Raw genomic sequence first — 25,885 nt, forward strand, 5'->3', positions numbered from 1 at the left:
TTTGGCCTCACAGCCCAGTCTTCCTCTGTCCAAGACAATGGAGGAGGAAGGTGCTGCTGGAGGCTCCCAGAGTGGAGGTGTGGGGGACCCGGGGGGGCTGCCCAGCCTCATCCTGGAGAACAGGGCCACGATTAATGACATCGGTGTCTTTTTCATGTTAAAGCAAACACTAGCCCTCCACTCCCTCCTGCCTCACTTTGCAACAATATTCACAAGGGAAAGGATCTTTTTTCCAGGCAAACGTGCAACCTGTCCTCCAACAAATGAGTCTCATCGCTTACAAGGAGAACGAGTAAAATCGATCATCAGCAGTGATGTAAATTTGTCAAAGACCAGGTTTTCGGGTTTACTAAAGCAGATCAGTAGCTCATCATGACAAAAAATAATAATAAACTCTTACGATCAAAATTTTATTCTTATGATCCAGAAAACCAACATCGTGCTTTCTTAGCCTTGCACTGTAATTCAGAAGGGATCATCTGCCTTTCCCTAACAGGGAACAGACTTTGGTATCTGTCGACTCTCCTGGGTTCTATGTCTGCAAAATTTATTTTCAGAAATGTTCGTGATTCTTTAAGAAAGCCTAATTTTGGTGTTTGCTCCCGTAAACTCCCTGAAATACACCTTAAACTCTATCAACTTACCCTCCTTGAGCCCTCCAATTTTTTTTTTAACTCTTAGCACTGCCTACACATTCCACATCATAGAAAAGGATGTGCTTGAGAATGTCAAGGCTCATGGGGAATCAACTCAACAAGAAGTCTAAGAATCACATCGGACTGGCTAGCTTGCCTGATGACAGTACACAGCTATTTATTTTTTCTCTTCATGTTGTAATACCATTAATGTCGCAATGCTCTTATTCTCAAGTTTTATTTTTTTATCCTTTTAATGTTTATTTATTTTTGAGAGAGAGAGACAGGAAGAGCATGAGCAGGGGAGGGGCAGAGAGAGAGGGAGATACAGAATCCAAAGCAGGCTCCAGGCTCTGAGCCATCAGCAGAGTCCCACATGGGGCTCGAACTCACAAACCGTGAGATCACGACCTAAGCCGAAGTCGGAGGCTTAAACGACTGAGCCACCCAGGCGCCTCCATCATTCTCAAGTTTTAGAGGTCAAAAACATGGCAAATGTAAAGCTACACAATAAATCCTTAATCTTGATAATCTCGAAACATTTGAACAGATGTCTACAGACATGTATTATTTTTCTTAAATCTGCCAAATCTGAGACATTAAAATCGATCACAGTTCTTTAAATATTTTCTTCCAGGGGCGCCTGGGTGGTGCAGTCAGTTGAGCATCCGACTCCAGCTCAGGTCATGATCTCACGGTTCGTGGGTTCGAGCCCCACGTCGGGCTCTGTGCTGACAGCTCAGAGCCTGGAGCCTGTTTCAGATTCTGTGTCTCCCTCTCTCTCTACCCCTCCCCCACTTGTGCTCTGTCTCTCTCTCTCAAAAATAAATATTTAGAAAATATATATATTTTCTTCCCTAATAGTGGTTTTGATTAAAATGACTTTCTTTGATCTGAATCAAATTACTGCATTATTTTCTAATGCTAAAATGCTAGAAATTCATGTGTCTACTGGCCTTTAAATCCAAACCCTACCAGCGTTTCCTTGGTAAGCTCTTCCCAGGGACCAGGACGGGGTAGGGGCTGCGAGATGGGGACGGCTGCGTACCAGCTCCAGGGGACCCAGCACCCGTGAGATCAACGGGGACAGGGCGGATGTCGTATTTCTTAATTGCTCACACGCTCAGAAATCCAAACTGGAGAATATCCATTTTACACAATAGCTGGTAAGAAATGACTCCATCCTGCATACCTGGATTGCCAACTAATCCACCACGTGCCTCGCTTACAACGATTGACAGGGGTTCCTAATCCCTCCAGCAGCTCTCTGCCCGTCCACATCCTCGGGACACACACACACACACACACACACACACACAGCGGTCACTCCACCACCCCTGCCGTCGGTTCCCCACTCCCAGAAACAGTGTGCTTAGCTTAACTTTATCAAGCTCTCTGGTTGCCTGGGGATTTATAGATGTTAAAATTTAAACACACACACACACACACACACACACACACACACACACTAATTAGAACCATGAGTCCTGAAGGCAGCGCCTCAGTTAATGTCGCAAGGCAACCGGTCACTCCTGCTGTCATGCAAGCTTGTAATTTCCCTGCTTGCTCGCAAGCTCCGGAGAAATCTTCGGCTGGGTCCTGAACACCCCGAGCAATGGATGGGAATGACAGGGGCATGTGGGACATTAGATCTCAGCCACAGCGCCCGAGGTTACAGGACCACTACAGATTCCAGCAAGGTTGTCCGGCCACATCCCACCCCCCCCCAACCCCCAGCGGTGGCCCCGCGAACACTGGGCATAGGAATCCCTCCTCCGTGGACAACCACCACGCAGATTCGCGGATGGGACCCCCAGTGGGGGAGTATCAGAAAGCCACATCTCAATAAAACTCAGGAAGACATGAATTTGCGTATGTGGCGCACTATTTACCATATCCCCTGAAAGGATGCGTTCAAAAGTATTATATTTGCCGGTTAAAAAAGCAAACTCTTCTCATGTTTCTCTCTCTGAGTTAGAGGTAACACACCCTCCACGAGCATCTTATCAGAGTGCCACCGAGTGATAAAAGCCACAACCCACAGAAGATACATTACACCATTTTTTTGTGCTACGACTGCGCTAGCATGCAATAAAACCTTTGTAGTTACCCTTCGAACCTAAAAAAAAAAAAAAATCAATTTAACTTGTAACATCTTAGTGTCTAAGCTCTGGTCAAATAGTAAATGACCAAGTCAGGCATGGGTGCGTTCTTCTGAATAATTAAACGATCATGTGGGCATTAAACAATGCTCTGCGTAACAGTAAAAAGGTCATGGTGTCATACTCTTTTCGCAGAATTTACAGGCTGTGTATAATTTTTCTTAACGCATGACAAAAGACTTGTTTTCATTTTTTAAATTTTATAATGCTTATTTATTTTAGAGAGGGGGAGGGAGGGGCAGACAGAGAGGGAGACACAATCTGAAGCAGGCTCCAGGCTCCGAGCTGTCAGCACAGAGCCCGATGCGGGGCTCGAACCCACAAACCGGGAGATCGTGACCTGAGCTGAAGTCGGACACTTAACCCACGGAGCCACCCAGGCACCCCAAGACATTTTTAAAGCGTGTAACCCTATGCCATAAAATTCAAACTAGGAATCACAAGGATGTCTACTTTGAAAGAACGTGTTACATCTAGTCTAATGCCTTTCAGAAAAAGGCCGACATTAATAATTTAGTTTTTAAAAGTTATTCAACACAAAGCAAGCGACGCCCAAAGCAATCAGCAGCACAGCAGGTCACAGGTGACAGGCGGGTGCAAAGGGGACCCTGAAGAAGTTACTCTGAAGAATTCTGTATGTGGAAGCCAAGCCTTTTAAAGGCTCCAAAAGTAAGTGGGGGGAAGAACCTTGGGTCTATTACTTCCAAATTGTTGGAGCTATTCTATACTTTTATATTCAAAGTCTAATTTTGACTTAAGGAGAAAATTTCAACTTGAAATCTGTTCAGTTGAGACGTTTTTGTTAGTGAATATGTCCCTTATGAAGTAGTTTTGAATGAGCTGGGTTTTTTCCGAAATCAACTCAAAAAAGTGGATTCTCATGACCTCCAGTCCTCTCCCCAAAACACCCTTCCAGGCTTGGGAGGGTCACCGATGATATGTCCTCAGGGTTATTTCGTTTATTTTTGCTTAGAGAATCTTCCAAAATCGTGAAGTGTCAACCCCCAAAAAACCCAGCTCTGTTCTTGCCTGTCACTTTGTGCTGACAGTCACCATGGACTTTGCAAGTTTTCTGGAGAGAAGAGGTTTTTGTTTTCTCTCTGCTTCTGAAAAGCACCTTCACCTTCAGTATTTCTGGGAAGTGTATTCAAATACTATAACTAAGGATCTATTCACTAGTTTGTGGAAGGCTCTTTCCAAAAAACTCTCCGCTCCAGTTCCTGCTAAAACACACATCCCCATATTCTGGGCTCATTTTCCCCAACACGTTTCATTGCATCGAGAATGGGTTCCCCATTCACCTGCTCCACGGGCACACCTTAGGCTGATTAACTTGGAAGACTGGACTCCCTCTAGACAAGCACTAAGCATGCTATTAAGGCAAAGAAAAGCCTGAGCCTATTAAAATACTGGAAGGATTTTAGTCCGTAATAGCCAAGGCGAAATTTCTTTGTCGACTACATTGAGCCTCTTAGCACTCATGACATTACTGGAAGATTGAGTAGGCTCAGTTAGCAATAAAGAATTTTGATGACACTTAAGCAAATAATTACAAAGAATCTGCGTCCACTATTTCTGAAAAACAAAACCCTTGAGAAGAGATATATGACAAATACTTTGCTTAAATAAGTTGTCGTGATTTCATACTTCTTAGCAACTGTAGCATTATGTCCAGTCACCCAGTCTGCATGCATATATTTTTATACCAAATTATTAAGGTTAATCATGTCACCAAGTTAGGACAATTCATATACTTCAACTGTCTCACTATCACATCAAGCTATGTATGTTATTCATATTACAAAAGGATACTATTGGATGATAACTTCTACCACGGGATTATATGAATGCACTTTCGTCAAAGAAGATACAGTAATGCTTCTGCACATAAAGCAGCTTAGGCTCGAATGAAGAAAGGGTTCAACTCTGGTACAAATCTTCAAATTGAGGTGTTAACATGTTTATTGCTTAGATCAAACACTAGGTAGTTGTGAAGGTCATGGGTTTGTTTCCCATGCTGGCAAACAAAATGGGCTCGATCCACACCCCCTTTCATGGTCAGAGACCTCTCTGGTCTAGGATTTAATGGGGAAGAGGACAGGTGCCAATATAGAAAAACAAATTTACATGATCACCCCTACAAGGGCAATTCAAAGGGTATACCCCACCTGCAGTGGGCCAGAAATAGATCTTTTTTTTTTTTTCCTTGAAACGAGAAGGGTGCTTTTGACAGGGGAAGGAATCACAAGGAAGCTTCCAGAGAAAATTACAAGTACTGAGATTTAACGAAGGAAGAACAAGTCAGTCATACTCACTAAATTGAATCCCGCGATCTGTAAAAATGTCATCATTTATATCATAAATAATCAGCATCAACGACTGAAGTTTCTAACATATGCGTCTATCCTTATTCAGTGGAGATGGCGGGGGTGGGGGGGGATCAGCTATCAGCCACAGCTTGTACCTTACTTACACGGGGAAAATAATTCAGCTGTACATTAACTTTCACTTGTGTTGTTCCTAAGTGGGGAGGGGGTGAACGTTACCCCTCAGACTGAGGTGCGATCCAGGAAACAGGCTTACAACACTGAATACACAATCGAAATGTTGACATTTTCATATTCAGATCATATCTCTTCTGCCTCCAGAAAGGTCTTGAAATTCATAAAGGAGTCATGGATTTACAAGAATAATTCTAAAACAGAGAGCTATTGCCTTCTTCCATTTGTGGCGCTTGGTAAGAATTAAAGGAGGCAACAGCCTACATAAGAACTTCTAGAAAGCAGGGCTCTAACTTGGAAACCTATATTACAACCTCCCTCTTGAGTTATTTCAGAGGACAGATCATATTATAACACTCTCGTCTTGATTTGGGACAGAGGGTTCTAAAAGGCAGACTAGATAGATGTTCACATGTTTTTTCTAAATATCAAGTCCGTGGCCCTATTTTGGAGGAGGCAGTTCAGCCCACTTGTTTTATCTTCAAAAAGACGGAGAATACAGAACAACAAAACAAGCCCATGGTCGTGGCCATTTAGAAACATTTTCCCTCCAGTGTGTCATTTCCTGATTTAAAATTTCTTGAGCAATGTTGATATTCGTGATTTCTTGTTCGTAGCTTAAATCCCACACTGCTGGCAAACTCCTCTCTAGAATTTCTCAAATGATGGGACAGAACGACAACAACAACAAAAAGACCCCTCTGCCTTGACTTAGTGATAAGAGACTACAAATCCATGTCTGATGTACCGTGCTTGCACACACATCGAACACACACTTCCCAAATATGCTGGAGTTAAAGAAAAACTGAATCCGGCAAATTAGCTAATTCAGGCATGAGATTCATTCACCATTTACGTCTACTGCTACACATGATGCCAAAGGGGATTGCTGGGAAATTATCAAACGCCATCTGGGTGGCCCCTGTGAATCTTCAAAGTCATTGAAATGTATACTTGATCCTTGAAGAGGGTCATCTTTGTGGTGATCCCATCAAGGACTTGAACTTTAGTTACCTAAAATGTCCTTAGCACAGAGAAAGACAGATACCATATGTTTTCACTCTTATGTGGATCCTGAGAAACTTAACAGAAACCCATGGGGGAGGGGAAGGAAAAAAAAAGAAAAAAAAAAGAGGTTAGAGTGGGAGAGAGCCAAAGCATAAGAGACTCTTAAAAACTGAGAACAAACTGAGGGTTGATGGGGGGTGGGAGGGAGGGGAGGGTGGGTGATAGGTATTGAGGAGGGCACCTTTTGGGATGAGCACTGGGTGTTGTATGGAAACCAATTTGACAATAAATTTCATATACTGAAAAAATAAAAATAAATAAAATAAATAAATAAAATGCCCTTAGCAATGCAAATTTACATAGGTTAATTTATGGAACTTTTGATAAGAGTCCCAAATACGCCTAAGTACACAAGGCTGAGAGGCAAAAAAAACAGCATCAACATCTGAAGAGTCACCCAGAGACTCAGTCCCAGGGGGACTGAGCTCGGGACACATCCAATTCAGACATGGGAACCTGCATGGATAATCAGTCACAGAGCACCCCAGAGCAGGTGCCTTGTAAGAAGGATGTTCTGTGTGAAAGAACACGATACCTACGTGGATTTCAGGGAGTAAAATAATAAGTGAAAATAAATACCACTGATCTTGCCCATATGTTGCAATCACCACTAAGAAGCCGGCCCTCTGCTTTCTCTCCTGGGAAGGATTTTCGAAGCCATGTTTCCTTGAAGTAGGAGTGACCTCCGGTGACTTTTTAATGGCACCTCAGAGTAAGGACGTTGAGTTATTCTCCAATGTACGAATATCAGCAAATCACTTAGTACTAGTCATTCTGAATTCCTTAGCACAATAACAAGTGCTCTGCCGAAGGATTTAAGGATTTGATTGTATGTAAACGCCCCCGTTTTAATTAATTCAGAGCCGTTGTCCCACCAAGCTAAATTAAAATTGTGTCTGAAACGCGGGGCAGTAGCTGCTTCAAGGAGATTAAGGCTCATTTTGAGGAGTGACTCACACACGACATGGCATTAAATAAGCTGATACTAGACCATGACACCGCAAAACCTTCACAGCCCCGCGGCATCCGTGCATGAATGGGCGCGAAGGTAACTTTATGTGCAAGGCTTCCCACTTGAGCCGGCTTCCCAGTGAGGACAGAGGTGGGGCCCCAAGAGCTAAATCCGGATACCCAGCAGCAAAGTCGGTTTCTGAGCACGCCTGCTAGCACTTTCTTGAAATGTATTACTAGCTTGTCCGAAGCCCTACACCTGATTTGTTTGTTTGTTTTTTTTTTAATTTTCTTTAGGCGGATGGGACAGGAAGGGAAGGGGGGAGGGGGAGGACAGGGAGTTTCTTAAAATCCATCAAGGCAAGAAATGCCCTGGATGGAGATGTCAATCTGAACAACACTCCTCAAACTTCTCCTGATTTCCAGAGTCAGATACCTCGAGGCGGGCTAGCGAGCATCTTTAGATGGAACTCGGCGGCAGCTAGCCCGGGACCCAGAGGCTACCGTAGCCTCAGGGAACCTACAAAAGCAGAAACACGCACGTCGCCACACACAAGCAGGTGCACGGACTACAGGAGCCTGGAAGGCAGGCTGTCCCTCCCTTTACCTCGTGAGGGGTCCGGCTTCCCGGAATCCCGGGGACCCTCCAAGGCAGGGTGGGCGGCGCCGCGGCGCCCGAATTCCGCAGAGCGCCCGCTGCAAACGTGTGCGCTAATGCAGGACCCGCCGCTTCGCGCTGACACGCTTCCTCGCGAACGCGTGTACACCGCAAGGAGATAAATGACCACGCCGGCCTGCTGGCCTCCCCTCCTCTGAAGCTATTCTCCCGCCGGACTCTCCGCGCCTCTGTATTCTCATGCCCGCTGCAGGTTTTACTAAAAACTTGAGCTTTCTCAGGGAGGATTCAGCTCGCCGGCAAAAAAAAAAAAGAAAAAAGTCAAACACAGGCTTTTGCTGGATCTCAGACTTGGCAGGAGGGAAAAAGCAAGAGAAACCTTCCTATCTTGGCGCTGGTACTTGGGAGAGATTTTTTTTTTTTTTTTTTTTTTTTTGGAATGCCTCCTTTTCCCAAACACGCCAGCGCTGCCATCTGCAAACACTCGTTACTAATAAAAACACAAATCCTAAGTTGTCAACGCAAGTTGGAAAAGATGTGCCGTACTCACAAGGGCTCCCTGCCACCGCCGTGCTCCACGGCCGAGCAGACAAAAGAAAGAGCATCCCGAGGACGGCGCCCGCCGCACGGTCCATGGTCCGCCCGCCCCGGCACCCGAGGCGTCCGGCAGCCGCTCCGCGCGGGCCTCTGCCCGCTCGCTCCCGGCCGGGGTCGCGCCGCCGCCGCCGCCGCCGCCGCCGCCGCCGCCGCCGCCGCCGCAGCCGCCAACGCTTCCGCGCTCTGCGCACCCGCGCGGCCGCCGGGCGGGCGCCCCACCTGCGGCCACACCCACCCCCGCCCTCCCCGCGCCCGCGCTGCGGGCTCGCGCGGCCCCGGGCGCCCCTGGCGGCAGCGGGCGGAAGTGCGCTCGCGGCGCGGCCGGCCTGCCACCTGCGCGGGGGGGGGGGGGGGGGGGAGGGAGGAGGAAGAGGAGGAGGAGCCGAGGGCAGGGTGGTGGGGGGCGCCGCGCGTCCTGGAGTCCCAGCGCCTTCACCTGCCGGGCGTCCCCTTTCCCGGCGACCCGCAGTCCGAGGGGGCGAGCGCCACCCGCGTGATGGTGCTGCAGCAGCCGCCAGGCACTGAGCGTTCGCCCTGACGCCAGGAAAACTGCCTTTCCTTTATGTTTTTTCTTTTTGCTGTTGTTGTTTTTTTTTTTTTTTTTTTAGTAGAAAAGATGAACTTAGGAGAGAAATAACGAATCGGGTTGGGAGAGAATATTCACACGCATTGCAACTATTGGAAAGAAGATTTCTTGTTTTCTGAACGCATTTCATGATTCGCAGTGAAAACACCTTAATGAACTCCATATTCGTGTATCAGATCGTCGCGTCAAACCCTCTAAACTTTGGCAGGGATGGATCGCCAGTCAGAGCTCAGTAAGGGGGAGAACAGGAAAACGTATCTATTTTAAAAGTGTAACCCCCACCCCACTTCCGCTGGAGCATCAGCATTGTAATTATGTATATTCCTGCCCGGGAATTGGAGGGCTACGACCAGCAGCAGGTAGATACAACCATAAACTGGCATCCTGATGGAAGGAATGTTGTTCCAAACACGATCGCAGAAGTGACCTGATACCAAGGAGGTAAAAGGAATAGATTTCGTTGAAAAATGAAGTTATTTTGAAATAACTTGTATCTACTGTAGCTGTGTTGCTTTGCACTCAGATTGTCTCATAACAATCCCCAAGGGGACATATTTTTTATTTTTACTTTTATTTTTATTTCTATTTTTTAAATGTTTTGTTTATTTTTGAGACGGACGGAGAGAGAGCAGGGGAGGGGCAGAGACAGGGAGACACAGAATCTGAAGCAGGCTCCAGGCTCCGAGCTGTCAGAGCCCGGATGAGGGACTTGAACTCACAAACCGTGAGATCATGACCTGAGCCAAACTCAGATACTTAACCGACTGAGCCACCCAGGCGCCCATGGGACATATATTTTTTTAATGATAGAATATTAAAGGAAAAGCATCTAAAAGTCGGGGGGGGGGGGTTCAAAGCATAAAGACCGAAGCCAGATGGCCCACGAAGAGAGAAGGATTTCAAGACTCGTGATTTCAAAATCCGTTGCCAGATTAGCGGTTACTCCCTGCAACAGCCATCAGAAGGTATAAATCCAGGAGTGGCGAGCCCGGCATCACCGGGATCAATACTCTCCTACAACTGTGATCAGACTCCCCGCAAATGTGCTGAGATTGGAAAACAGGCTCCAGGCATTCTTGTACCTTCCGGAGTGATCAGAATACAAAGGGAACTTTTACCTTTAGCAGAGCCCCACCTGCCTGACCACAAAGCAAGCAGAATAGGTGATTTCATTATTCTTATGTTGCGGCCTGGGAAACAAAAACAAGACACAGAAAATGCGAATAGCTTTGGCAAAGTCGAAGAATTAACAGCCAGAAGTGCTGAGAATTAGACCCAAATATAGAGCTTCGGATCCCAACTTTACAGGCTTGTGCAGCCCACGTGGGCCCCTCCCTGAGAATCCAGAACACCTCCGGCCCACCCCAGCTGAAAGGCAGTGGCCAGTGGTGGGGAAACGCTGACCGCAAAGCCTGTTCAGCAGGTGTATTCGGAAACTTGCAAAAGCCACAGGCAGTGGAGTGACCTTCATTCATTCATCAGACACTTCTCCAGGGCCCCCTGGGGTCCTGGGACGAGAACATTGTATTTCTAATTTTGTAAAGCAAATATAAATTAACTATTTACATTAAGGATGTATTTTTTTAAACAACCCAGAGACCAAGCCGTGTGTGTGTGTGTGTGTGTGTGTGTGTGTGTGTGTGTGTGTGTCTAAATAAATGGTCACAACATTCCTTTGAGGTCAATACTATGCCCATTTAACAAATAGGCTGGACCTCAGAGAGTGTAAGAGGAGTGTCCAGGGTCACTCAGCAGGTCAGGAATGGAGGCCAGGAGCTCTGGAAACACCTTCTCACAGAGAATCGGTGTCTCTGTAACAGAAAAGTCGTCACCCTATGAACACTGTACTCAGGGATTCACAGGAAACCCACGTAGAATGCATTAGTAATCACCTCAATAATTGATGCCGATAAAGCCCAAAAGGACAGTGATGGTAAATCACCTGAGCAGGGCTTAGGATGGGTTTTTACAAGTCAGAGGAGACCCAGCAAACACAGGGAGCGAGGCCCCTGGGTGGTCTTCACCCTGAAGGTGCACAGCACTGGACTGTTAACAAAAATTCAACTGAGCAAATTTTAAAGCCTCTTTGACTTTTTTGATCAATCCCAGAAGTGGGCCGCATCTATCCCATCTAGCAAGTGGAGGGGAATTCCAAAGGGCTATAGGAGGGAAAAGGTTTTTAGAGAAAGGCTGAGGAAGTCATAAGCAGAAAAAGAAAAAGAAAAAAAAAGAAGGATTATTTTGGGTGACGCCATCTTCCTTTAGGCAGATTACTTGATCTTCCTTTGGGGATTGGAGAGGGCCCATAGCACAGATTACCTTATTACCTTATTAATGCTGACCAGAAAAGTCCTGGTTGAAAGGGAGGTGGAAAATTTAATTAGGTTAGATATTAAGCCCCAGTTTGATGGCTTGGCCTAGCCTAAGTGACTCCACCTGGGGCTTGTGGTTTTCTTTTTAACAGAATGCCGGACTGGACATCAGCACGGGGCCATCGTATGGCCTCCCAAGACAAGGGGGACATCAGGTGAGGAGGGTTCATACCACACACAGTCGTACCCAAAGCAGAGACCTGCTAGCCTGGGGCCCAAGTGGTTTCTCGGTTCGTCTCTTTAGTAGGCGAATTAGTGGCCCCTGGGAGCCTCAGCATCCTCGTCTGTCTGGTAAGGTTTTCATGGTCCCTCCACAGAGGACTGGTCCACGCATTCAAGGAGAAAGTGAATGGCGAGTGCTTAACATCATGCCAGTCGAGAGGGCACTGGATCAGGCAGGCGTGATGCTCCAGGAGTGGAGCTCTGGGCTCCAGGGAGATAGGGCACCTGCCGGAACACCACCAAACACCGGAAGCTAACTCGGTGCATCTCTGACCCATGTCCCTAGCTCTTTGCTATTCTAAGTGGGAAAGACAAGGGAAAAAATGTGGAGACGTAATCTGGCACGTTTCTAGAGCTGATGATTCAAACCCACAAATTGCACCCGCGGATACGTGGCTGCAATCAGAGGTTATACGAAACACAAGAGAGAAATTAATATCAGCAGGAGTCACAAACAAATGACAAGGAAGGAATCCACTGCTGATGTCCAGGAGTACGTGGACACTCAGGTAGGAAACTGCAGACGGGGTGCCTGTTCTAAGTGAAACTGAGCCCATAGCATTTCCTGACCAACGTCCTCTGTCTTCCCTGCACACCCGGGTCCACTGCATCCTGGAGCAGAGGAAGGACCAACTTTCCTGACCGGAGTGAAGACCCATCTCAAGGCTCGCCACAGATTAGAACGAGATTCCATCCATTCGCCTCTTCATTCAGCAATTTTTTCCCTATAAATTCTGATTTCTGCATGTTTTATTTAAATCTAGAAATACATTTAACTTTACTCTCATAATGGGAACAGATTTGTCATTAAATCCTCTGAAAGTTAGAATACTGTGAATAAAATATAATAGTATTTCTATTAGGAGTAATTTTTCCCATAAGCCCCTGAGCAACAAATCCTGAAGAACAATTATCGAGAGACAGACTCCAGCGAGAATAAATGTCACACGTGTGATATAGGACACACTGCACAGCGTCTTTTCAGGTTCTCTCTGATGAGCTGTGTTCCCTATAATTAGTCCTTGGAAAGCAGAGGTTTTAACAGCCAAAGGATTACGCATCTGATGACATAAATCTCGGCTACAAGAATAGTCAACCTCATATTTCTTACACATTCAGCCTGTTTCAACCCAGTAAGACTTTTTGTGACCAGCACCGGTATCTAAGACAACCCAAAATAAGGCACCGTTAAAGAACTTGACATATAAAAACAATGCTACACGGCATTTCCCGAAGGGCATTAGGGAACATTCCCCGTGATGGCTTCTAGGTAATCACACACCCTTTCCCTGACATTCTTGCTTGGATAGAATCAGAGAAGCTTAACGTTAAACTGGAAGGGGGCCTGGGTGGCTCAGCTGGTTGAGTGTCTGACTCCTAGTTTCGGCTCAGGTCATGATCTCACGCTTCTGGGCTGACGGTGCGGAGCCTGCTTGGGATTCTCTCTCTCCCTCTCTCTCTCTCTCTGCCCCTCCCCTGCTCACACTGTCTCTCTCTCTCTCTCGCTCTCAAAATAAATAAATTAACTTTACAAGAAATAATTAAATTAAATTAGATTAAATTGGAACTCGGAGTCAGCTGGCCAGCAGTCCACCCAATTCAAACACTCCACGCTCCAGTGCCAATCCTTGTACATACCCACTGATGGCAACAGTCAGGGCGCACCCTTGAGGAGAGGCAGGAGACACTGGAATCTCCTTCAGTCACGACACGCGGGCGGATACACTCATGGGATCGATTACACGAGTTTCCACAGACATTTCTCTTTTGCTTTAAAAATAAAATGAGATACCTTTGTACCTTTTGAACCAGACGTCTAATCGTATGGGAGGCATGAAAGGTAATTGGGTTTTTTCCTCACTTCTTCAGGGATAGGAGGAAAGAGGCGGGGTGGAGTGTATCTGAAAAAGTTGTTTTTTTGGTTTTTTCACTTAACGTTGAAATCAACACGTGATCCGGACATAAGAATCTTAAGAGCTCTACTTGAAGAGGCACGATTTCTAAATATAATTTTATACATCCAGAATCTAAATGATACCTCTTCCAACATAGGAAGCAAAAATAAATAAATAGGTAAATACATAGGTAAATACATAAACAAACAAATAAATGCATTTGGATTGAGAGATCTGGAGCTTTTTGCCCAAAAACAAAATGCCGTTTGAGTAGAAACTGAAAGGGAGTTAAAAATTTGTACGAGTTTAGCTGTTGAAATTGGTAGGCTTCGTGGTGAAAAGCTAAAGAAATCCTTTTTTAGAAGTATATACTTCATCTCTAAATCGTGGCCACCTCAAACAAGATAGGAAGAATGCAAAAAAGAGGAGAGAGAGAAAGAGAGGAAAGCAAAGAAAATGGGGTCTGTGTGAAGTTTTATTACAGGGTAGGACAAGTAATAATATCACCTTGAGCATCCAATTCCAGGTACAAAACTTACTTTCTAAATTTGGTTGAGAATAAAATTGGCTTTAGTCTCCATGTGAAATCTACCAGAAGGCACTGAGCTGTTCGCAGAGACGATATGCACCATGTTTTATTTGCCGTAGTCAATAAACAGAAGGTTCATGCTTCAGAGAGAAAGAAGCATGAAAATTGTTGTATTCTTTTCTCCTTTTAGGTTAATACTTGGATAAGACATTGTATTAATTTCACCATCTTTTTTTTGGAGGGCGGTGGCGAGGGACGGGGGGATAAAGGGCTTAAAGTCCCGAAACGATGTTCGTAAATGCCATTTATGTTGATTTGATCACTGGTGAAGAAAGGGGACCATTTGTGGTCAGTCTGTATCTGACCCTTACTTTGACAATAAAGCACGTCCCGAACTGTGCAGAATTGGAGAATATTGAAACTCACCACGCAGAGATCACACCCACAAGATGGCTATAATTAAAAAAAAAAAGAGAGAGAGAGAGAGAGAAACGATCATAAATGTTGGTAAAGATGTCCAGAAGCGGGAGCCCTTATACAGTGCTGGAAGGAATGTAAACTAGAGAAGCTTCTTTGGAACGAAATCCGGGGGTTTTTCAGGTGGTTAAACGTGGAATTACCATGATACAGAGCAGCGTGGCTCCCAGCGACATATGCAAGAGAAAACATGCCCACGCAAAAACTTGTACACGAATGTCTATACCAGCATTATGCACAGTAGCCAAAAGGTGGAAACAACCCGAAAGTCCATCAACACGTGAGCGGATAAATGAAATATGGCTGCGACATACAATTAAACACTATTCAGCCTTTAAAAGGGAGGATATTCTCATACACGCTCCGACCCGGGTGAACCTTGAAAGCATCACGCTCAGTGAAAGAAGCCGGTCCGAAAAGGCAAAACATGATATGATCCCGCTTCCATAGGGCACCTGGAAGAGACAAATGCAGGGACAGAACACAGAGTAGTGGTCACCAGAGGCTGTGGGGAGGGAGGATGGGGAGATGATGTTTAATGGACACAGAGCTTCAGCTGGGGAAACTGACAAAGTTCTGGAAGGTATAGTGGTGAGGGTTGCATTGTGCATTGTGAATGTAAAGCCATTGAATTTTATGATTAAAATGGTGAATTTTGTGTTATGCATAGTGTATCCCAATTCTAAAAAAAGGAAGAAAATATAGCTTCGTTAGATACAAAAGTTGTAACCTTAGTAAGATTTACAGATCTTAATTTGGATTGATTGTGGCTACAAAAATGCTGACTGGAGAAAAAAATGCTAATACAGGATTGGTGCGTACTCCGACATAGAGGGGCTTTGAACACATAAGTGAAAGTCAGCCTCGAGGACTGTGTATTATACGGGTCCATAGATAGGAACTTCCCCAGAAAAGGCAAATCCGTAGAGACAGAAAGCAGACAAGCTATTGCCGAGGGCTGGGAAGGGATAGAGGGATAACATCTAAGGGGAGTAGCTATTTTCAGAGCACTGTTTTTGGAGTAACGGAAGTACCCGGAAGTGGATTGTGGGAGTTGAATGTCCAACTCTGTGAATATATTAAAGACCATTGAATTGAACACTTGAAAGAAGGGGATTGGGTGGTAGGTGATCTCAAAGCTATTTTTAAAAAAGAATACAGGAACTCTAGAAATACACGGAGGCCATTAACATCTGCTTTACCACGGCTATCCCAAATAGAAATGTAACAAGAATTCAAAACCATAAGCCGCTCCGTCAGGTAATTCTTGCCGTCATAATGCTGTCAAACAACCCCCCCCCTTTAGTGGCAGGCAATTTGCAAGTGTCCCCGAGACAGGTGTGCTGAGCGGACCGTGGCCCTGAGAGTAGGGACACTTGGCCCATCTGGGCTGATCTAGAATGGCCCCCTCTGGAATGACTCAGTTCTGACTCACCATGTGGCCAACGAACCCAGGCACCCCTTACACTGGTGGCAGGGAAGCAAAAGAAGAAATGGGGAAAAAGGCAAGGCTGTTCCAAACCTCTTCATGTATCAGCGTTCCACTACCCAAAGCAAATCTCGGGGCCCAACTCAGCATCCGGGGTCAGGAGAGCAAACTCTGCCTCGTCTGTATTTCCTCCCCACTACAATCATATCAGAAACTTTGAGACATCTTGCCTTTTTTCCCCCAGTTTAATCTTGATTTAAATAATAGAAACATTTAACATTTTTGTAATTCAGCTTGATCATGACCGCATCATTCAAGTAGATTTAAAAGTAACTAGAGGGGCGCCTGGGTGGCGCAGTCGGTTAAGCGTCCGACTTCAGGCAGGCCGCGATCTCGCGGTCCGGGAGTTCGAGCCCCGCGTCGGGCTCTGGGCTGACGGCTCGGAGCCTGGAGCCCGTTTCCGATTCTGTGTCTCCCTCTCTCTCTGCCCCTCCCCCCGTTCATGCTCTGTCTCTCTCTGTCCCAAAAATAAATAAACGTTGGAAAAAAAAAAAAAAAGGCAACTAGAATCTGATATGTAACAGCACATTCTGATATCAATGCCCCCGGACGATACTGTGCATGATGGGAGCCTTGACTGTGTCTGGTATCTTCTCTCTAAAGCATCTTTGTAGCAAGATGTCTTTGCTGCAAGTATTTTTCACCACTGAGCATTTTTGCTGTGCCACTTAGCGGTGAGGCAATTTTGCCATAAAAAAATTTAAAGAGATAAAAAAAATAAATAACTGTTGACAGTTTGGTTTCATTTCTCCATTGACATGATACTCTCATTTTTACAGCCTATAAATCTTAGCCCTCATAACGGTCCATACAGGGGCACGGATTTGAACCCACATTTCCATTAGAACTTTGGAACGTCTATCAAAGGACATGTCGACAATATGCCAAGAAAACAACAGTGTTTCACAAGGGCGCTTTCACAACACGCTACCAAAATCAGTTACAAATATGTATCCCAGTATTTGGAAACTGACACCTCTCTTAAAGAAGGAAGGAATTTTAGCAAAAGAAAAAAAGAAAAAGCGTGATGCCAAACGAGGAGACAACTTGAGATGAGCAAATATGTACATATGGATACTCTGAATGAAGTCTTTAAAGACAAGTGTTTAAGTACAATCCACAAAATAAAATCCGTTATTTGCACAGTGTTACCATGACCCTACACACACTTTAAATGCATTCAAATATTTTGTCCTTCTCAACAAAGCCTTTTCAATTTTGTTATCGATTTTTCAATGCTTCATCGTGTCCTTTTTAAGGAATGTCTCTCCTTAAAAATCTTTTCGTGATTTTTAGCTTTTATGGCAAAATCGCTTTATGGCCAATTAGGAATGTGGCAAAAGCGTTTGCAGCAAAAAAAAAAAAAAAAAAAAAAAGCTTGTGGCAAAGATGCTTACGGCCAGACTACGGAGAATCCAGCTTGATGATTTGCCTTTTAATTATAGGAAATTTTAGCTTTTACAAAGATAACTACTTTTTTTTTTTAATTTTTTTTTCAACGTTTTTTATTTATCTTTGGGACAGAGAGAGACAGAGCATGAACGGGGGAGGGGCAGAGAGAGAGGGAGACACGGAATCGGAAACGGGCTCCAGGCTCTGAGCCATCAGCCCAGAGCCTGACGCGGGGCTCGAACTCCCGGACCGCGAGATCGTGACCTGGCTGAAGTCGGACGCTTAACCGACTGCGCCACCCAGGCTCCCAAAGATAACTACTTTTTTAAGTGCCTTTCTAAATATTCTTGTCTTATCACTGAAATGCATGCCTGTACGCACAAGTCTAACTGGCCTAGGAAAACGCCCGCTCCTGCCCACACCCCCACAGCTCTAGACTGTGGATAAAAAGTGTTACGTCATTGATAGAACACATGATAACTCTTTATGTTCGTTGACCAGACCAGACTAGGTTCATTTTATTTGCGTTGTAATTAGACTGTGATGTCTTTCTGCATCTCGTTCTGACTTAAAGTTTTGGATTTGCGTTTTTTATTTCCAGAGAGTGGCTTCTTACGTGGGAAATGAAACCCTATTTTTGCCTGGCAGTCTAAAATGACTTTGAATCCTAAACGGGTCTCACGTGGTCAGCCTTTAAGACCTCCTTTTTTTGTTGTTACATTTTCTGCGTGATGGACTGGATCAGTTACATGAATTACGTAACAAACGCCCACCTTATCTTGTTGGGTACACCTTTCATCCCCAGGCAAGGATCAGAAGAAAGAAATGATTATATCATTAGATTTTTTTTTTTTTTTTTTAAGTGGTGGCTGTGGTTGATTTTGTAGGGAGTGATTTGAAAGTGGTGGCTCCGGGTAGGAATCTAAAGCGGATCCTTTACTGGGAGGCTTAAGTAATTGTACCTGCCAGGAAAGAGACCAGAGCTCTGTTCTCACTCACCTCCCCCTTTCGTGTGTTCCAATTACCGGGAAGGTTAATGGTGCTGAACAACAGAGGTATGAAGGCGCCTTTCATTGCCTGCAGCGTCAGGAAACCACCCCCTCCCCAACTCATTTACCTTCCCTTGGGGTTTATGGAGAAAGACAGAGCATTCTCTCACACGCCAGAGAACATGAGAACCGACTTCTCACAGCCGAGCACAACTTGGCCAACATTTTCTGGACAACAGTTCTGTCCTGTTCAGAGCCAGCCTGGAATGTCATGTGAACTCGAATACCGAGCCCAATGCCCTGTAAGAGGAGTTAACGAAGTTCCTTAATCTTGGGAAATCAGCAAACTGCCTTGTGCGACCACACTCTTCTAAATGTTATCCCCAGTGAAACTATTGACTAATCGGGCAAATGCAGAGGAGGCGAGGAGAGTTTTTCCTTGCATTTTTTTTATGCTGAATTAACAACAAGAATTGGGGTATAAAGGCTAACAGGCAGTACCGGGCCCGTGTGTCAAGGCACCTACCTGTGCTACGTAGATGCTTTCATCTTTCTTTCATGATGTAGCACATCGTGATGTCGCCACCCGTAACGTTGAAAGCATCCCGTAGATGTCCTTTGTGACCTCTCTTCTTGAAACATCGTCCTCCCTGCAGACTCCGTCAGGATGAACCTTACATGGAAGTGATAGATGCCTGTGAGCAGGGCAGATTTTCAGCGAGTGGAAATGAACTTCTGACCCCAGCAAATCTCTCTCGTTTGCTACAGACTTGCTAATATTTAGCCTAAGACAAAACCCTTGTCTCCTTTTCCTCGTTATTGTTTCAAACATGTAGCCAAGGCGACTGTAAGGCAGGCAATGTTGCTGTAAAGGCTCCCTCATCCAATCCCTCCGCTTTGATCCGGGGCAGGACATCAAGCCCCAAGAAAGGGTAACGTATGTAAAGAAAAGATCACTGGAATAGGGTTTGCCTAGATAAAATATAGCAGGCCCGGATGAATTCGAATGTCAGAGAACATGTAGTTTGGGGGACACCTCTATCCTGAACAAATATAAATCTGGCAACTCTCCATTAGGGTGCAATACAGAGATGGGGGTGATAAAAAGTGGGGGGGGCACGGAAGGAATCAAAAATAAACATGATGCTTCACTGTTTTGTCTAGGGCAAGGGTCAGCGAACTCTGGCCTCAGGGCCAAATCTGGTTTCAATGAAGTTTTACTGAGACACAGCCACATCCACTCTCTGGATACAGTCTAAGGCCGCTCCCACTCACCAGAGTCCAGAAGCTGCAAGAAATGCAGTATGGCCCATACAGCCTAAGATATTTACCATCTGACCGTTTACAGAAAAGGCTGACCACGCTTTTGTCCCAGGTAAAGTCCTGAAATGACAGTTGCCATCGTAAATACTTGTGATTGTCATCTCTGCTGAAAGGCTTCTTTCCATAAGCGTGCCCTCAGTGACAAAGCAGAAAATATGTAGGATATTAAACAAGTGATAGATACTATTTTACTCGTCGGGATTAAACATAAGACCGTCATGTTACTTTAAGAAAGATAAACAGAGCTTTGAGAAAGTGTCCTCTACGTCACCGTTTGTGTTTCAGAGCTCCAGACAGCCTCGAGGCGACCTTTAATCTCTGGGCACAATGAAGCAGAGGATATTATGGAAGATTCGGGGGAAATCCAATCCACCCGCCCACCAGCTCTCCCAATCTTCAGCAGGACATTTCCTACCCAATGTGGTTCAAAGTGGCTTAAGGAAGCAACTGTTTCATTCTCATGCGAATCACTGTGGTTCTGGAAGAAGGAGGGAACTGTAGAATTAATCTCCAAGTAGTAAGAAGAAAAGGCGGGCTTACAGAGTCTGTTGATGCGCCAGTGAGTAGCTGCAAGAAAAAGCCTTCACTTGGAAAGTGGGGTTTTATTCCTCAGGGAACCGACACGAGCCTGGTGCCCTGGGTTGAAGCCGGCTTGGTGGGTGGGTAACGCGAGAGCGGCCTGGGGACCAAAGTCGCCCCCGTCCGCTGACGCAGATGGCAGGCAGAAACAGGATGAAGTTTGCCCGGCAGCTCAAGGTTTGAAAATCTAGTTTGCAAACCAAAATCAAAGACGAAAATTCTATTTCCAGTCTACCTGTACAATGTGTGCGTTTGATTTTCAGATTACGAAGGGTCAAAGGAGGAGCGATCCCTCAAAGCGTATCAGCTGCCGGGATTCCCCGACTCGGCAGCCGAGCGGTGATGGTGAAGGAATGAATCTAGACCCCACTGCCAGCCGCCCGGCCAGAGACTGAAGAACGCAGGTGAAGGGATTTCCTGCCGTGCGCGGTAAACAACGCTGCACACAAATAGGCCGTGACCTACATGGTGTATGAGACCAAAGAAGAAATAAGGAAACCAGCTGGTTGGCGTTGAGGACAGAGGACCAGAGCAGAGTCCGTGGGGACTTGAGGCTCCCGAGTGTCTGGGCACGGAGACGGTACAGAGGCCAAAAGTCAGGACACGACAGCTTGGCACGGGGCCCCTCACCGGAGGCCCGTACACCCGTCTCCGCACTTCTGATGGGAAAGTGAAATCGCCTGTATTTTATAAAAGCGCTTCGTAGAAAATGGCCAGGCCCAGTGACAGAATGATAATTCAATAAATGCACATTATTAGTAATAGAAATAACTGTAAGAATCTCATAAAAACATGCCTAATAACCTAATGCCTTTTGGGTTACCCATGTCTATTAATTCTTTTTAACGTTTATTTATCTTTGAGAGGGAGAGAGAGAGAGAGCATGAGCAGAGGAGGGGCAGAGAGAGAGAGGGAGACAGGACGGAAGCAGGCTCCAGGCTCTGAGCCGTCAGCACAGAGCCCGACGCGGGGCTCGAACCCAGGAACCGCGAGATCCAAGGATTTAATCTCTCCTACCGTGGCCTCTAAACCGTAGTCTATCCTACATTTGCCAAGACTTGCCAGGATGAAATGTTACTATTTTTGGCCCCATATTCCTGTAGTTCCCCGTTGCAGTGTTACAGAAGGATGCTCCCCAGGAGTACTTTTTATATGAATAAACAATTAAAAGTGAGAAGCCTTCCTGTAGAATGCGTATTAAATATTAAAGTGGGAGCAATCCTAATTTGAAAATAAAAGAATTACAATTATAAGTGAAAGTCTGACTACGGTGCCTTTCAGAGGCTGCTCTCTTCACCGCAGAAAATTTTAAGCTGTGATAGAAACATTCCTTGTGGAAATCGCACCTGACAAAAAGAACTCCCAACTAAACCTCACATCCCCCAGCTAAACACATTCCTAAATAAGTACTGGGATGTGGGATGGGGGAAATTATCAGATGGGATCGGACTTTGTCAGCTGGTAATCTCTCGGCGAAGCAGACCTAAATTAACTAAACCTCCAGCAGTGAAGACCCTCTTGACAGAATCGTAGCAGGAGTGGGAGGCCGCAAGTCGCGGAATGGGAACTCCCATTTATAGGCCTCGGAATGGGAACTCAAAGGGTTTGAGGTGGATGTTCCAACACGAGAATCTGGCTGGGTTTGGGAAAGTCTTCTGACATGAGAGTTATGATTTTGAGGCTCGTTATGAGGGACAAGGGCAATCCAGTGGAGAAAGGATAGCATTCTCAACACATACCATGGGAGTGATTTGTGTCATTGTTTTTAATGAGCTTTCATTTGTACTTCATAGATTGGACAAAAGTTAGTTCGAAATGGACCACAGACCTAAATAGAAAACCTAAAACGATACGACTTCTAGAAGAAATGTAGGAGACAATTTCCGTGACCACGGATTAGGCAAATATTTCTTAGGACGCCAAAATCACAATGTATAAAAGAAACATCAATGAACTGGGTTTTATCAAGGTGAAAACACCTACTCTTCGAAAGAAGCATTCACAGTTCGTATTTCTATGAATTATTTGTATCTCATAGAAATAGAAGCCATGAACTGGTTTAAAAAACTACTTGCAAGTAACAGATTTTATTTAAAAAAATTGTATGTATAAATAGCTCTTAAAACTCAATAATTAAAATCTGAACAGGGGCGCCTGGGTGGCTCAGTCGGTTGAGCGTCCGACTTCGGCTCAGGTCATGACCTCACACTCCATGAGTTCGAGCCCCGCGTTGGGCTCTGTGCCGACAGCTTGGAGCCTGGAGCCTGCTTCGGATTCTGTGTCTCCCCCTCTCTCTGCCCCTCCCCTGCTCATGCTCTGTCTCTCTCTGTCTCAAAAATAAATAATAAACACATTAAAAAAATAAAAATAAATAAAATAAAATCTGAACAGACCAATTTCTGGTAAGGAGACTAAATTAGTAATCAAAAACCTCCCAACAACAACAACCACCACCACAAGAAGTCCAGGACCAAATAGCTTCACTGGATGCCAAAATAAGGATGCCAATAAGGCTGTCAAAAAAAAATTCGAGGTCAATATCCCTGATGAATACAGACAAAAATATTCCTGACGTAATAGTAACGAACCAAACCGAACTATACATTAAAAGGATCCTATGCCCTGACAAGTGGAATTTATTCCAGGGATACAAGAATGGTTTGGCATCTGCAAATCAATCCATGTGACACACACAGTGACAAAATGATGGGTAAAAACCATATAATCATCCAACAGATGCAGAAAACACATTTGCAGAAGTCAACATCCATTCATAATAAAGACTCTCAGCAAAACGGGTACTGAAGGAACATACCTCAACATAGTGAAGTCGTGTTTCTAATCTGTGGTGTTTCTATACACTACGAAAAAAAAAAACTAGTAGAAAGAGAAATTAGGAAAACATTTCCAGTTAAATTTGCATCCAAAATAATAAAATTCCTAAGAATGAATTTAACCAAGGAGGTGAAAGACCTATACACTAAAAACTGCAAACCATTAACGAGAGAAATTGAAGAGGAACCAAATAATAAAATTTTTCTACACTCATTGATTGGAAGAATTAATGTTGTTAAAATGCCCGTACTACTGAAAACGATCTATAGATCCAAGGCAACCTCTGTCAAAATTCCAGTAGCATCTTTCACAGAAATAGAACAAAGAAGTCCTAAGATGGGTATGGAACAACAAAAGACCCTGAAGAGACAAAGCAATCTTGAGAAAGAACAAAGCTGGAGGCATCGTGCTCCTTGCTTTCAAAGTATATTGCAAAGCTATAGTGATCAAAATGGTAGGGTACTGGCAAAAAAAACAGACACATAGATCAATGGAACAGAACAGAGACCCCAGAAATAAATCCATACACATATAGCCGATGAATTCATGATGAAAGAATCAAGAATGTATTATAGGAAAAGGACAGTCTCTTCAGGAAATGGTGTCGAAAAGGGTCACACACCAAAGAGTGACACTGGACCTCCATCCTATACCATACACAAAAACTAACTCAAAATGGATTGGAGACTGGAAAGAAAGACTTAAACCATAAAAATCCTAGAAGGAAACATGGATGGTGAACTTCTTTAAATATATTTTTTTTAATGTTTACTTATTTTTGAGAGAGACAGAGACAGAATGCGAGTGGGTTAGGGGCAGAGAGAGAGGGAGGCACAGAATCCAAAGCAGGCTCCGGGCTCCAGGCTCCAAGCTGTTTGGAACAGAGCCCGACGTGGGGCTCGAACTCACAGACCACGAGATCGTGACCTGAGCCAAAGTCGGACACTCAACCGACTGAGCCACCCAGGCGCCCTGATGGTGAACTTCTTGACATCAGTCATGGCAGTGATTTTTGAGGTCTGATACCAAAAACAACGGCAATAGAAGCAAAAATAAATAGGTGGGCTACATCAAACTAAAAAGCATCTTGCGCAGCAAATGGAACCACCCACAAATAAAAAGGCAATTCCTACGGAATGGAAGAAAATATTTGTAAATCTTATATCTGATATGGGGTTAAGAGCCAAAATATATATAGAACTCTATAATTCGATGGCAAAAAACCAAACAATTCAATTTAAAGAGAGTTAGAACTTGGGCGCCTGGGTGGCGCAGTCAGTTAAGCATCCGACTCTTGACTTCGGCTCAGGTCATGAGCCCAGGGTCGTGGGATCAAGCCCCGCATCGGGCTCTGTGTTGAGCCTGGAGCCTGCTTAAGATTCTCTCTCTCTCTCTCTCTCTCTCTCTCTGTCTCTGTCTCTGTCTCTCTCCTTCTGCCCCCCTCCCCCACCTGTGCTCTCTCTCTCTCAAATGAAAAAAAAAGAATGGGTAGATATAAACAGACATTATCCCAAAGGAGACATCCAGATGGCCAACAGACACATGAAGGATGCTCAGCATCACTCATCATCAGGGAAACACAAATCAAAACCACAAGAAGATATCACCTCGCCCTTGTTAAAATGGCTATTGTCAAAAAGACAAGAAGTAACGAGTGTCGATGAGCAAGTGGAGCAAAGGTAACCCTCATGCATTATTCATGGAAATGTAAATTAATGCAAAATACTGTGGAAAACAACGTGGAGGTTCCTCAAAAAATTAAAAATCAAACTACCGTATGTTCCTACAATTCTACTTCTGGATATGTATCCAAGCGAAAACCACCAGCTCAGAAAGGTATATGCACCCCCATGTTGGCTACAGCATTATTTATTCTGGCCAAGAAGTAGGAACGACCCAAATGTCAATCCACAAATCAATGGTTAAAGAGTGTGTCTGTGTGAGTAAGGTGGGGGGGGAGGGGTACGCTCATACACACCGGAATATTCCTCAGCCGTAAAAAGTGTGAGATCTTGCCACGTGTGACAACAGGGATGAACCTTGAGGACACCCTCTACCATGAAATACATCAGGCAGGGAAAGGCAAACACCAGATGATCTCGTTTGTGTGTGGAGTCGAAAAAGAAAACAAAAAACTGAGCTCCTAGCTCCGAGGAACAGATCGGTGGTGGCCAGAGTGGGGGATGGGAGGGCGGGCAGGAGGGGGGCGGAAAAGGTGAAAGGGGGTCAAATGAAGCAAACTTCCAGCTATAAAATAAGTGTGTCCTGGGCATTAACGTACCACATGGTGACTACAGTTGATAATGCTGGACTGTAGCTTTGAAAGTTACTAAGAGAGTCAATGTTAAAAGTTCCCATTCCAAGGAAATAAATGTGTTATCCATGTATGGTGTAGGTGCTACATAGACCGAGGGGAATGATCACCCTGCAGTATATACAAATACTGAATCATTAGGTTATACATCTGAAGCTAATATGATGTTATAGGATATCAACGACACCTGAAAAAAAAAATAATAATCAAACAACCCAACTTTTTAAAAAGTGGCCAAAAAATTTGAATAGACACGTCGCCAGGGACGGATAGGATGCAAATTAGCACAGGAAAAGATGCTCTGATTCACAGCCATTACAGAAATGTGAATAAAATTCACAATGGAATCACGC

At 44.8% G+C, this 25,885-nt stretch overlaps 1 protein-coding gene and 1 long non-coding RNA gene across 5 annotated transcripts in view; both read right to left on the reverse strand.

The window, feature by feature from the left end:
* Positions 1-8,671, reverse strand: part of LOC106985597 (contactin-associated protein-like 3) — a 193,147-nt gene extending 184,476 nt beyond the window's left edge. For all 4 annotated transcript variants that reach the window (XM_053205346.1, XM_053205347.1, XM_053205345.1 and 1 more), the window contains exon 1: positions 8,484-8,671. In XM_053205346.1, the coding sequence (XP_053061321.1) occupies positions 8,484-8,568 (85 nt within the window). In that variant the 5' untranslated portion in view covers positions 8,569-8,671. The remainder of the gene's footprint in view (positions 1-8,483) is intronic.
* A 5,060-nt stretch (positions 8,672-13,731) lies between these two features.
* The window catches only part of LOC113594260 (uncharacterized), a 38,421-nt gene continuing 26,267 nt past the window's right edge, over positions 13,732-25,885 (reverse strand). The window contains exons 3-5 of the long non-coding RNA XR_003414609.2: positions 19,008-19,154; positions 18,610-18,781; positions 13,732-15,066 (exon numbers count right to left, since the gene is read on the reverse strand). This is a non-coding gene — a long non-coding RNA (uncharacterized LOC113594260). The remainder of the gene's footprint in view (positions 15,067-18,609; positions 18,782-19,007; positions 19,155-25,885) is intronic.

Source organism: Acinonyx jubatus, chromosome D4 (assembly GCF_027475565.1).
Source record: "Acinonyx jubatus isolate Ajub_Pintada_27869175 chromosome D4, VMU_Ajub_asm_v1.0, whole genome shotgun sequence".
Taxonomy (NCBI): Eukaryota; Metazoa; Chordata; class Mammalia; order Carnivora; family Felidae; genus Acinonyx; species Acinonyx jubatus.